The sequence below is a fragment of the Myotis myotis genome, unplaced genomic scaffold (assembly GCF_014108235.1).
Source record: "Myotis myotis isolate mMyoMyo1 unplaced genomic scaffold, mMyoMyo1.p scaffold_m19_p_19, whole genome shotgun sequence".
In the NCBI taxonomy this organism is placed as follows: Eukaryota; Metazoa; Chordata; class Mammalia; order Chiroptera; family Vespertilionidae; genus Myotis; species Myotis myotis.
This window is the reverse complement of record NW_023416323.1, coordinates 10407507-10419046: the sequence shown is the minus strand read 5'-3', so window position 1 is coordinate 10419046 and position 11540 is coordinate 10407507. Positions and strand designations below refer to the sequence as shown.

Genomic DNA, 11540 nt, shown 5'->3' with positions numbered 1-11540 from the left:
TTATTATGATGATGATTTTGAGATGGGAGAAGCTCAGAGATGTTTAAGTGCTCATGGGAAGAAACCAGACAAGGAGAGGAGAGGGTTGGAAATCCAGCAGAGAGATGCCAGGGTGGAGGATACCTGGCTCTCCAAGGAACATGGGAGCCAGAGAGCAGCAGAAGAATTGGAATCTGGGCAGACAAATGGGTAGTATTTATAAGAGAAAAACAAACCTCAAGTGCCATAAGAGAGGTAGAACCAGCTGTGGGTTCAAGGCTAATTGTAAGAATAGGAGGATGGGCCCGCAAGAGAACAGCTAGGGTATCTGCCACAAACTGGCAGGTAAGCTAAGCCAGAGCCTTTGGTTAAAGGGTCAAGAGACCCATGATTATGTCTTTTAAATGTCTAGTGTAACCTTGCTCAAGTGACTCAACTTCTCTCTGTGCCTATTTGCTCATCCACAAAAAATAGTAATAATAGTACCCACCACCCAGCCAGTGTGGCTCAGTGGTTGAGCATCGACCTATGAATCAGGAGGTCATGGTTTGATTCCTGGTCAGGAAATATGCCCCGGTTGTGGGCTCAATCCCCAGGGTGGGGCTAGCCGATTAATGATTCTCTCTCATCACTGATGTTTCTATCTTTCTCCTCCCTTCCTCCCTGAAATCAATAAAAAAATATTTTTAAAAATAGTACCCACCACATAGGGTAGCTGTAAGGATACATGCTTGGCATATAATAAGTGCTCAGTAAGTCTAAGCTCTTGCAGCCACTTTTATATTATTACTAGAGGCCCGATGCATGAAATTCATACAAGAGTAGGCTGCTGGCACCAGCTTCCCTCTGGCACCAGGGATCTGGGCTTCCCTCGAAGCCCTGGCTTTGTCCGGAAGGAAGTCTGACCTAATTAGCATATTATGCTTTTATTATTACAGAAGATTATTGAAGAGGCAGTATATATAGCAGAGTGGTTAAGAACACAGGTCATTGCCCTGACCGGTTTGGCTCAGTGGATAAAGCATTGGCCTGCGGACTAAAGGGGCCCAGGTTCTATTCCAGTCAAGGGCTGTACCTTGGTTGCAGGCACATCCCCAGTGGGGGATGTGCAGGAGGCAGCTGATGGCTGTTTCTCTCTCATTGATGTTTCTAACTCTCTATCCCTCTCCCTTGCTCTCTGTAAAAAATCAATAAAATATATTAAAAAACAAACAAACACAGGTCATGAAATCAGAACCCCTGTGGTCAAATCCTGGTCTGCCACTTACCAGCCATGTGAACCCAAGCAAAGCTATGTTATTTCTCTGGGCTTCAGTTTCTTTCAGTTTAAGTGCTCATGGAGAGAAATCAGACAAGGAGAGGATGGGAAATCCAGCAGAGGCATATAGTATAGTACACATATAGTACTGCAGATCTATCTTGTCAGAGTGTTGGTGAGGACTTAATATCATTTAAAATAAAGCTTAAACTATTTTAAATATTCACTATTTTTAAAGAAATGCATTACATAAATAAAAAATTAGGTGAGACTCTGTTAAAATATCAATTGCATCATATTATATTAATATCCAGAGTTTTTTCGGGTTTTTTTTTTTCCTTTTAAGCTCCCTTTTAGGAAAGTGTTTACTAGGGAAATTTTCAAGCATCACAAAAGAGAGAATAGTGTTATGAAACCCCGTTATAGTTACAAAAATTTTACCATTCTTGCTTCCATCTTTCCTCTCATTCTTTTTGTTTTAGTCATGCTGGGGGATTTTAAAGCAAATCCCAGATCTTATTCCGATTGCAAAGACTTGAGATGTATTTCTGATAGAGACACCAGCAGGATTCACAGTGGTTTCTGAGCGCCCCTTGACTCCCGAACTCCCGGCCTATTCCCCGCCCCTAACTCGCCTCCTCTCTCTGCAGGTGAACTGCCCCGGGTGCGGGGTTGTGGTTGCACGCTGGGCGGAGGCCTCCAGAGTTACCATGGAGGGGCCCCCACGCTCTGGGTGGTGTTGGAGCCCCTGGGGGCTGGGGGCCTGCGGGTCTCCCCCGAGCTACCAGGGCGCCTCCTGGCAGCCTGCGTGACTACAATGAAATTGCAGCGGAGGATCTGACACTCCCTGGACTTTGGGGTGCCAGCCTAGTCGATGTGCTCCAGGCGTGTTGGGGCTTCAACAGCTGGTGAGGACCCTCCTAGTGCCCCGCGACCCGTCGACCCCGTCCTTCCGGGCGGGGGATGCCGTCATCCCAACTTGTGCGCCACAGGCTGCCTTTGGCGGCCTGGAGCCAACACCTTTTTGCTTGTCGTCCCGTTATCACCGAGAAGCTTGCCTTGCCCTCCGTGACCCAACACTTAACTGCGTGACCACGTTTCTCGGCACGTCCCCAGGGGTGGGACCAGCGACGCACGGAGCTTCCCGAGATTGTTACAATGACGATGACCAAAAAATGGTAGTGCCTGTCTTCTCTCTCCCAGTGCCCCCGCGCCTGGAAGAGGGGACGGACAAGTGCCCTAACCTCTAGCTCCCTCCTCCGTCAGGACCCAGGAGTTTAGGTCAGAACCCCAGCCGCCAATCGCCTTCTCTTCCGGGTTCTCAGAACTGCAGTCTCCTCAAGGACACCTATTGCCTAAGGGGCAGGCCGGCAAACCAGGAGCTCCGCCCCTTCACGCGACGTTGTGACGCAGCCGCAGCGGCAGCCAATGGGGCGCGACAACACCGGACAGCGGGAGGCTGGAGGCGGAGGTTTTAGTGAGCGGACCGGAAGTACCCAGTGCTTCGCGCCCGCGTTCCTGCCAACCGGGTTGCTGCTCCGCTGTTCTGGGCCGTCGCCTGCGCGCGCCCGCGGCCCAGCTCTGCCATGAGCCGGCCCAGCCGATTGCAGAGGCAAGTTCTTAGCCTGTACCGCGAACTGCTGCGCGCCGGGCGCGGGAAGCCGGGGGCCGAGGCGCGGGTGCGAGCCGAGTTTCGGCAGCACGCCTGCCTGCCGCGCTCCGACGTACTGCGCATCGAATACCTGTACCGCCGCGGGAGGCGCCAGCTCCAGTTGCTACGCTCGGGCCACGCCAAGACCTTGGACGCCTTCGAGCGCCGGCAGGGCGCCAACGAGGAGCCCGGCGAAGCGGGGGCCCCTACGACTCCGCCTGAGGAGAGTGACGATTCGAGGAACCCTCTCGAATGGAGTCACCGGAGACCCCGCCGGGTGGACGGTGACAGGCTGAAGAGCTCAGATGGAGCAGGGGAACGGTGTGGTGGGGCCAGGGAACCCGCATGATGGGAGGTGAGAGGTCTTGAGAGACTAGCTGGATGGATGGGGGAATCGGAGAGCCGTCCTGGCGATGTCGGGTCTAAAGACCACCATGGTGGATGGCAAGATATGCTTGCCCTTGTACGATTCGTAGTAACTTTTACTCCTTCATGAGAGCTTGGGGCGGGCTGCGTCGCCCGCTGGCTGGACTGTGTCAAGCTGAGAGCTACTTAGTAGAAGGCATGGGAGCCAGGACCCCCCCCCCCCCCGCCCCCGCCCCCGTTGGACCGAAAGAAACTGAAACACCCTTCTCTTCACCTCTGGCTCCTGAACCACCCCCCCCCCCCGCCCCCCGCCTTTGTATTTAATTCTGATAACAGCAGATTTTTTTTGCTGAGGAATTTGAGAAGGTGCCCTGGTGGACAACGGAGAGAAGCCCTTTGGAAAACTTTCTCCCCACTAATGGCAGCGAACTAGGAGGAAGGGAGTAGGGTCTCATCCCAGCTGATCATTTGAAGACCCCTCAAGACCTCTACACTTACTGTTTCTGAGGGCGAGCCCTGACTCCTGCACCCTTCCACCCTCAGGACTGTCAAACAAATGGAATAAAGTTGGGGATGTGCTTACTTCCTGTCGGTGGTCTTAAAGATTTTATGTGTTTGGGGATTTTTGAAGAGGCACATCAAGAAGTGACTCTCTGGGAGGAATGGGTGTTGGGAGCTGTCTTCCCCTCTGGAGCCCTGTAGACTGGCAGACTGGTTGAAACAGCATTGATCTCTCTCCTGGGCAGATCCATGAGAGACCCCAGTTGGCTCTTTTTTTAAAAAAAATATATTTTATTGATTTTTTACAGAGAGGAAGGGAGAGGGATAGAGAGTTAGAAACATCAATGAGAGAGAAACATCGATCAGCTGCCTCCTGCACATCTCCCACTGGGGATGTGCCGGCAACCCAGGTACATGCCCTTGACCAGAATCGAACCTGGGACCTTTCAGTCCGCAGGCCGACGCTCTATCCACTGAGCCAAACCGGTTTTGGCCCCAGTTGGCTCTTTAATGGAGAATAGGGAGGCAAGAGAAGCGATGGTAGAGCTGAGGTCTGGCTGGTAACCACTGAGGCAATAGTGAGGGGTCTTAAGCCTGATTGAGGAGTCCAGCCTCAGGACAAATTTGGATGTTTGTCAGCAAGACCCAGGGTTTGGGGAGGAGAGATGGAACCATAGGCCACAGGCAGAACCTCTCCCATGTCCCAGTATGGGCTTACTTTAGACATTCTTTGGGGTACTGCATTTTGCAATCCTGAGATGTGTTTGCACCCAGCTCAGTGGGAAGCAGATGAATTCTTAGTAGATGCAGTTGAAAGGAGGGGGAGGACCTTAGGAAAGGAACCCAGACCTCAAACCAATAGGAAGATGGACAGAAGAGAAAGTCTCTTCCCTAATCCCAGTGGGTACCCAATAGTTATAAAGTGGGGTTGAAATTTGAAGAATTATAAGGACTCTACCAGAAGGCAAGGATAGGCTAGAGGAGATAAAGGGGAGAAATGCAGGGTCCCAGGTGAGACCTGGGGTGCCCCAGGGCACAGGCTGTTTGACTTCTAGTTCTGCTTTGTCTCTGGTTAATATTCACCTAACCTCTCTCAGGCCCTTTGTCACCTTGTTTATCTATCTTAGCCTCAGTGTTTTTCATCGGGGTGGTCCTGTTAGTCCTGCCCTGGCTCCATCTCAGTAAAAGCAAAAGTCAAAGCGGCTGATAGAGTCCGACCCATCCAGCCTCTATTGTCTCCTCTGCATCTGCCATCTTTCCCTCTTGCTCACTCCTGGTCCAGATCTTGTGACCTAACAAGCTTCAGGATGGGAGCTTCTGGCAGCACTGCAGGCGATGAGCGAGTTTCCACTGGGGCTGGGCTCCCGGATCATGAGAGGAGACATTCACTGGGCTATTGCAGATGAACAGAGTTTGCTTGGTAGAGAGGATAAGGAAGGGGAATGCCTGGTTTGAGGTTGGAGGTGAGTGGTGATTGAGAGCTTGCACTCCCACTTGGCCAGCATGGCTCTGGTTGAGCATTAGCTTATGAACTGGGAGGTCACGACACATGCCTGGGTTGTGGGTTCAATCCCTAGTGTGGGGCTTGCAGGAGGCAGCCAATCAATGATTCTCTCTCATCATTGATGTTTCTTTTCCTTTCTCCCTCTCCCTCTCCATGAAATCAATAAAATAAAATAAATAAATAAAAAGATTTTTAAAGAGCTTGCACTCCAGAACTGGAATGCCTAGATTTGAACCCCAGTTCCAACATGGATTACATGATTGTGGGCAAGTGATTTAACCTCTGTGCCTCAACATCCTTATCTGTGAAATGGACATCATAATAGTGCCTCTCTCATGTGACTTTTGTGATGATATAGTGAATTAAGTACATCTTGTGTCAGATGATGTTATCCAACCTCAGGACCCTCTTGCCTACTTCAGTTCACTTACAGCTGAAAAGGGAGGCTTTCAGTTTCTGGCCCTGAGCCCTGGCATCTCTGCTCCTCTGCTGAGAGCTTTCTGAGAGTTATGGAAGGTGAGCTAATGCTCTCAGCCTATGGTGGATATCAGTCACTGGATGAGTGCCCCAGCCTTCCGGTTGTCTGGTCCAGAGAGTGCAACAAGCATTCTATAGCAGTGGCTCCCAAACTTATTTGGCCTACCGCCCCCTTTCCAGAAAAAATATTACTCAGCGCCCCCTGGAAATTAATTTTTTTAAAATTTTAATAGCAATTAAACAGAAAGATATATGTATTAATGTTCCTACCTTTTTCGTAAAATATAGTAGAGAAAGGTGTAAATTAGAAACATTCAAGTTTGAAATTATGAAACTATTTATTGAACTCAGAATAGAAAGGTAATACAAAAAAAGTTAAAACAAATGCACCTGTGGCCATCACCGCCCCCCTGGATCGCTGCAGCGCCCACCAGGGGGCGGTAGCGCCCACTTTGGGAATCACTGCTCTATAGGATCCTCAGAAGAACCACCCCTCCCCCACCCCAGTTTCCCACAGTGGCTACCACTCCATAGGCACCTTTTCTGGCTTACCCCCTTACCTGTCTCACTCTCCCCACTCCCTGCCTCCTGCCTCCTGGAATCAAGTCCTAAATAAAGCACCTCACCCAAGTCCTTGGCTCCTTGTGCTGTGTGTAAAGCCCACAGTTGATACTCTGTGTCTGCTATGGTTTTTGTTGTTTTGTTAATCCTCACCTGAGGATAATGTTTCCGTTGATATTTAGAGAGAGTGGAAGGGACGGGGAGAGACAGAGAGAAACATCAATGTGAGAGAGAAACATTGGTTGGTTGCCTCCTGCATGGGCCCCAACCGTGGACGAGGATAGAGCCTGCAAATGAGGTACGTGACCTTCAGTATGCAAGCCAATGCTCTAACCATGGAGCAGCTGGTTAGGGCTGCTGCTGTGTTTTTTACTCTGCTAAGGCACAGGGTCAGTTGCTTCTCAACCCCTTGTTAAATAAGAATCTCCTGATCTAAGATTTTACAGCAATATTAAAAAATTAATATTAAAATTAATTTCACCTGTTTCTACTGTTTGTGACTACTAGAAATTTTGGAATAATTTGGAATATGGATTATGGGTTAATAATAGAACTGAATCACCCTGGCCGGTTTGGCTCAGTGGATAGAGTGTTGGCTCATGGACTTAAGGGTCCCGAGTTCCAGTCCAGTCAAAGGCATGTACCTCAGTTGCAGGCTCAGTCCCCGTGCAACCAATGATGTGTCTCTCACATCAGTGGGGTTTTTTTTCTCTCTCCCATTTCCACTCTCTAAAAAAAAAAATCAGTGGAAAATATCCTGGGGTGAGGATTAAAAAAAACAAAACTGAATTGAGTTGTTAAATTTTCCAATTTTGATGACTGCACTCTAGCTGAGTATGAGAATGCCTTTATTCTTAAGAACTGCACACTGAAATATTCAGGAGCAAACAGTATCATGTCTACAACTTACTCTCAAATGGTTCCAAAATAGAGAGTGTCCTCAAAAAAATGTATACACTTTACAGCTGATAGCTCAATTTTGAAAATGAAATGTATTTTAATAAACACTGCCTTTATTCAAAGTGTACATACATTTTGGGGGACACCCTATATATGCACATATGTAAACATGTTAGTGAGAGGGTGGGTAGTGAAGTACATGGGGCAAAATGTTAACAATTGGTGAATCTGGGTAAAGGATATATGGGAGTTTGTTGTACTAGTTTAAATAGCCCTGGCTGGTGTTCTCAGTGGTTAAGCATCAGCCTGAGCACTGAAAGGTCATGGTTTGATTCCCAGTCAAGGGCATATACCTGGGTTGCAGGTTTATCCCTGGCCCCTGTTGTTGGGGCAGGTGTGGGAGGCAAGCAATCGATGTGTCTCTCTCACATTGATGTTCTCTCCCCCTTTCCTCCCTCCTTCCACTCTCTCTAAAAATAAATGGAAAAATATCCTTGGGTGAGGATTAACAATAAATAAGTAATAAATTAAAGTTATGTATTTTTGACCTTTGAAAAAATAACATCTGGTTTCCCTGGCAGATTCTGATTTTCATCCTATTGGGAATGACAGGTTACTAGAATATGTTCTTGTCTTAGGTCACAAACTCAGCTGTCCCAAGGGTCCAAGCCAGATGCATGAGGTGGTCCAGTGGGGCCTTTGGGAATTCTGGGAAACTCACAGTCCCTAAAGAAGACAGTTCCTACCACTCCTGCTCAGTACCCTCAAACAGCAACATCCAGTGTTAATGATGTGAAGGAATGACTAGAATTTTCTTTATGGTAATAAAAGAATTGTGACTAAATTTTAAAACAGAATCCTGATCTGGAGACGCTTCCTGAATTGTTGGTAAAGCTTCAGAAGAATTTAGGAAAGGAGAGTGGGCACCTGGGAGGATTAAAGGGATTGGCCCTGAGTTGGTAATGATTATAGCTGGTGAAGAGTCCACAAGGACCTGTAATGCTGTTCCTTATTTTTTTGTACAAGTTCAAAAAGTACCAGAATGAAAGTTGAAAAAACGAAACAAACTCCTATGACGCCCATCTCACTCAGACTGGAAGTCCTCACTGTGGTCCACAAGGCTTCACCTGATTTGGCCCCATAACCTCTCTCTTACCTCAACTCCTCCCACTCTCCCCCTCCAGCACTCACACTTCAGCCACACTAGCCTTGCCATGTGCCAAGCACACTCCTACCTGTGGGCCTTTGCACTTACTGTTTCCTTTACCTGGAATGCTTTTCCTCTAGGTCTGCACTGTCCAGGATGGTAGCTGAGAGATACTTGTGATTGAGGAATTTTTAATTTTTTAAAAATTTTAAGTAATTTAAAAATTTAAAAGAGAAGCCATGTAAAATATTCCATTAAATACAACCTCTTTGGGTAGGACTACATTTTATTTAATCTGTTGGAAATTAAGTGTCTGAATTGAGATGTGCTATATAAAGAGTGAAATACACACCAGATTTCAAAGATAGTAAGAAAAATGGATTATAAATCCTCATGTATTTTTATATTCATTACACATTGAATTGATGTTTTGTATATATTGGGTTAAAGTATAAATTATTAAAGTTAATTTTCACCTGTTTCTATTATTTAACAGTGATTACTAGAAAACTTTAAATTATTTTTATGCCTCGCTTTATATTTCTACTAGAGGCCCCATGCATGAAATTCGTGCACTTGGGGGAGGGGAGGGCGCAGTCCAGGAGCCCTCAGGGGATATCCAACTGACGATTTAGGCAGCAGTCAGACATCCTTAGCATTGCTGCGCAGGTGGGAGAGGCTCCCACCACCGCCTCTGCACTCACCAGCCATGAGCATGGCTCAGTGTGGGAGCACACTGATCACCAGTGGGCAGCTCCTGCATTGAGCATCTGCCCCCTGGTGGTCAGTGCACATCATAGCGACCAGTCATTCTGCCGTTCGGTCGATATGCATATTAGCCTTTTATTATATACTAGGGGCCCAGTGCACCAATTTGTGCATCTTGAAAGGAACTGTGGGCCACGAGACTGTGGTGGGCACAGGGGCGGGTCTCAGCCCATCCTCTGCACCCCCCGCCTGGCCCCTCCCACCTGGCCCAGCCCTGGTCCCCTGTCTGCCAGCAGCCCCCCTCTGGCTGCTGCAGCTCCCACACGCTGACAGCGCAGAGCGATTGGGACCAGCGCCATCAGCAAGTGCAAGCAGCAGCTGCTGGCCCCGATCCCCACTCAGGAGCAGGGGGAGGTGAAGTCCTCAGGAGCAATTGGGGCTGGCAGCCGCTGCTCGCACCCGCCGCTCACACCCGCTGCTCACACCGGCTGACGGTGCTGAGCGATCAGGACTGGTGACACTGTGGGTGTGAGCGGGGCTGGTCCTGGCAGTGGGTGCGAATGGAGGCTCCAGTGCCGGCAGCGGGTGTGAGCAGGACCAGCACTGGCAGCAGGTGGGAGCACCAGGCGGGACCGTGGCGCATGGGAGCAAAGAATTTTCAGTAACCACCAGAGGCTCACCCCGATGACAGTGACCGGTGCCCCACCTTGGTCTGGTGCTCCTGCTCACCTGCTCCACCATCCCGCCACAGCCAACACCCGCCATGTTCTGCGCTCTGCCACCTGCTGCCCATGCCCACCATGTTCCATACACCCCCTGGTGGTCATCATAGCAATGATGTACATAGTGTACATCATAGCAATCGGTTCAGTTGTTCTGCATTCAGTCTATTTGCATATTTGCCTTTTATTATATAGGACAGTAATGGCGAACCTATGACACGTGTGTCAGAGGTGACACGCGAACTCATTTTTTTGGTTGATTTTTCTTTGTTAAATGGCATTTAAATATATAAAATAAATATAAAAAATATAAATCTTTGTTTTACTATGGTTGCAAATATCAAAAAATTTCATTATGTGACACGGCACCAGAGTTAAGTTAGGGTTTTTCACAATGCTGACACGCCGAGCTCAAAAGGCTCACTATCACTGATATAGGATTAGACAGCACTACTCTAGGAGTCCATGTGGCTTGTTCCCTCACTATAGTTTGCTATAATGACGTAATTATCTCCCTGCTACCTCCCTCAACCACCCAAAATTGTACCTCCTTTCCCTTTGCCCACTTTAGTTTTTCTTCTTAGCACTTATCACCATCTGACATATTACATATTTCATCTGTTGCTTTTATTTACCATTAATCTCCCCTGTAGAAATCAGCCCCACCAAGGTCAAGAATTTTAGCCTCTGAATTCACTGTCATTGCCCTATTCTTTGAACAGGACCTGGCTTACTGGAAACAGTCAATATTAAATGAACGAATGGATGAATGACACATTTGCTCCATTACCCGATCAGTAGGGTCAATATTGCCCAAACTCTGCCCACCCTATTTATGGTGGCTCCAGGGAGACTGCCTCCTCCTTGGTTGGGTACAGAGACTTGGCCTGGCATTTGAAACAGGGCAGACCCAGACTTGCATCCTGACTTACCCCTGAACCTGGAGTCTCCCAGAATCTGCTGCTTCCTTATCCTCCTCCTTCAGTGTCCATCCCCCCTTCAGGTAAGCGCTTCATCTTCTTTGGAGATCCACTCCTTCCTCTATTTCAGTACACATTTCAGGCAGGGCTGACTGCAGCCCACAGGAAAGCAGGTGACTAGCCAAAGGAGACAGCCTTGGGACTTTGGAACTGTAAGGGAAGAATGACTCTCCTATTGGCTACCAAATTGGTGGGATGAACGCTTGGAGGTTTTAAGGGATACTCTGGCCACCACGAGATAATAATGAAGTCAGATCAGAGGAAGGAATTGAGAAATGGAGCTATCATTTGAGCCCCCGGACCCAGCTGTTTTTTCAGTCCCTAACTTTTCAGTTACCCACAAAAATAAATCCCATTTCTGTTTAAATCAGTGGTGACTAGGCTTCAGTCACTTGCTCCCTGTGTGTCCTCAGTGACTTCCCCACTAGAGGCCATTTCCCGTTCTGTTAACTGGGGACATATCATTTGGTGGCTGTGAGGATTAAAGAAGAGATCTAAATGCACATCCAGGAGCCTAGCACAAGGCTCTGTTCTTGAGTCTGATTCTGTTCCACCTCTTGTCCCAACTCTTTAAGCTCTGGGAAGTGGATGATCTTAGACACCTGGCGCTGGGTACTGGCCTCCAGGACTGAGCCCTGGAAACTCCACTTGGTTGTCATCATGACTCATGGAAGAAGTTTCACACCCTGCACCAGTGATGGCCAGCCTGGGAGCCCACAATGTAGAATGTTTGAACCAAACACGTGTATAGATGCAGGTCAGAGGCTACAGCAGGTGCAGCCTGCT

At 48.3% G+C, this 11540-nt stretch overlaps 1 protein-coding gene across 1 annotated transcript; it reads left to right on the top strand.

The window, feature by feature from the left end:
* The first annotated feature begins 2569 nt into the window (after positions 1 to 2569).
* SDHAF1 (succinate dehydrogenase complex assembly factor 1) lies at positions 2570 to 3836 on the top strand. The gene is given in 2 exon segments (XM_036346619.1): positions 2570 to 3139; positions 3142 to 3836. Coding segments are annotated over 2 exon segments (351 nt in total). The 5' UTR covers positions 2570 to 2823; the 3' UTR covers positions 3177 to 3836.
* The last annotated feature ends 7704 nt before the right edge of the window (positions 3837 to 11540 follow it).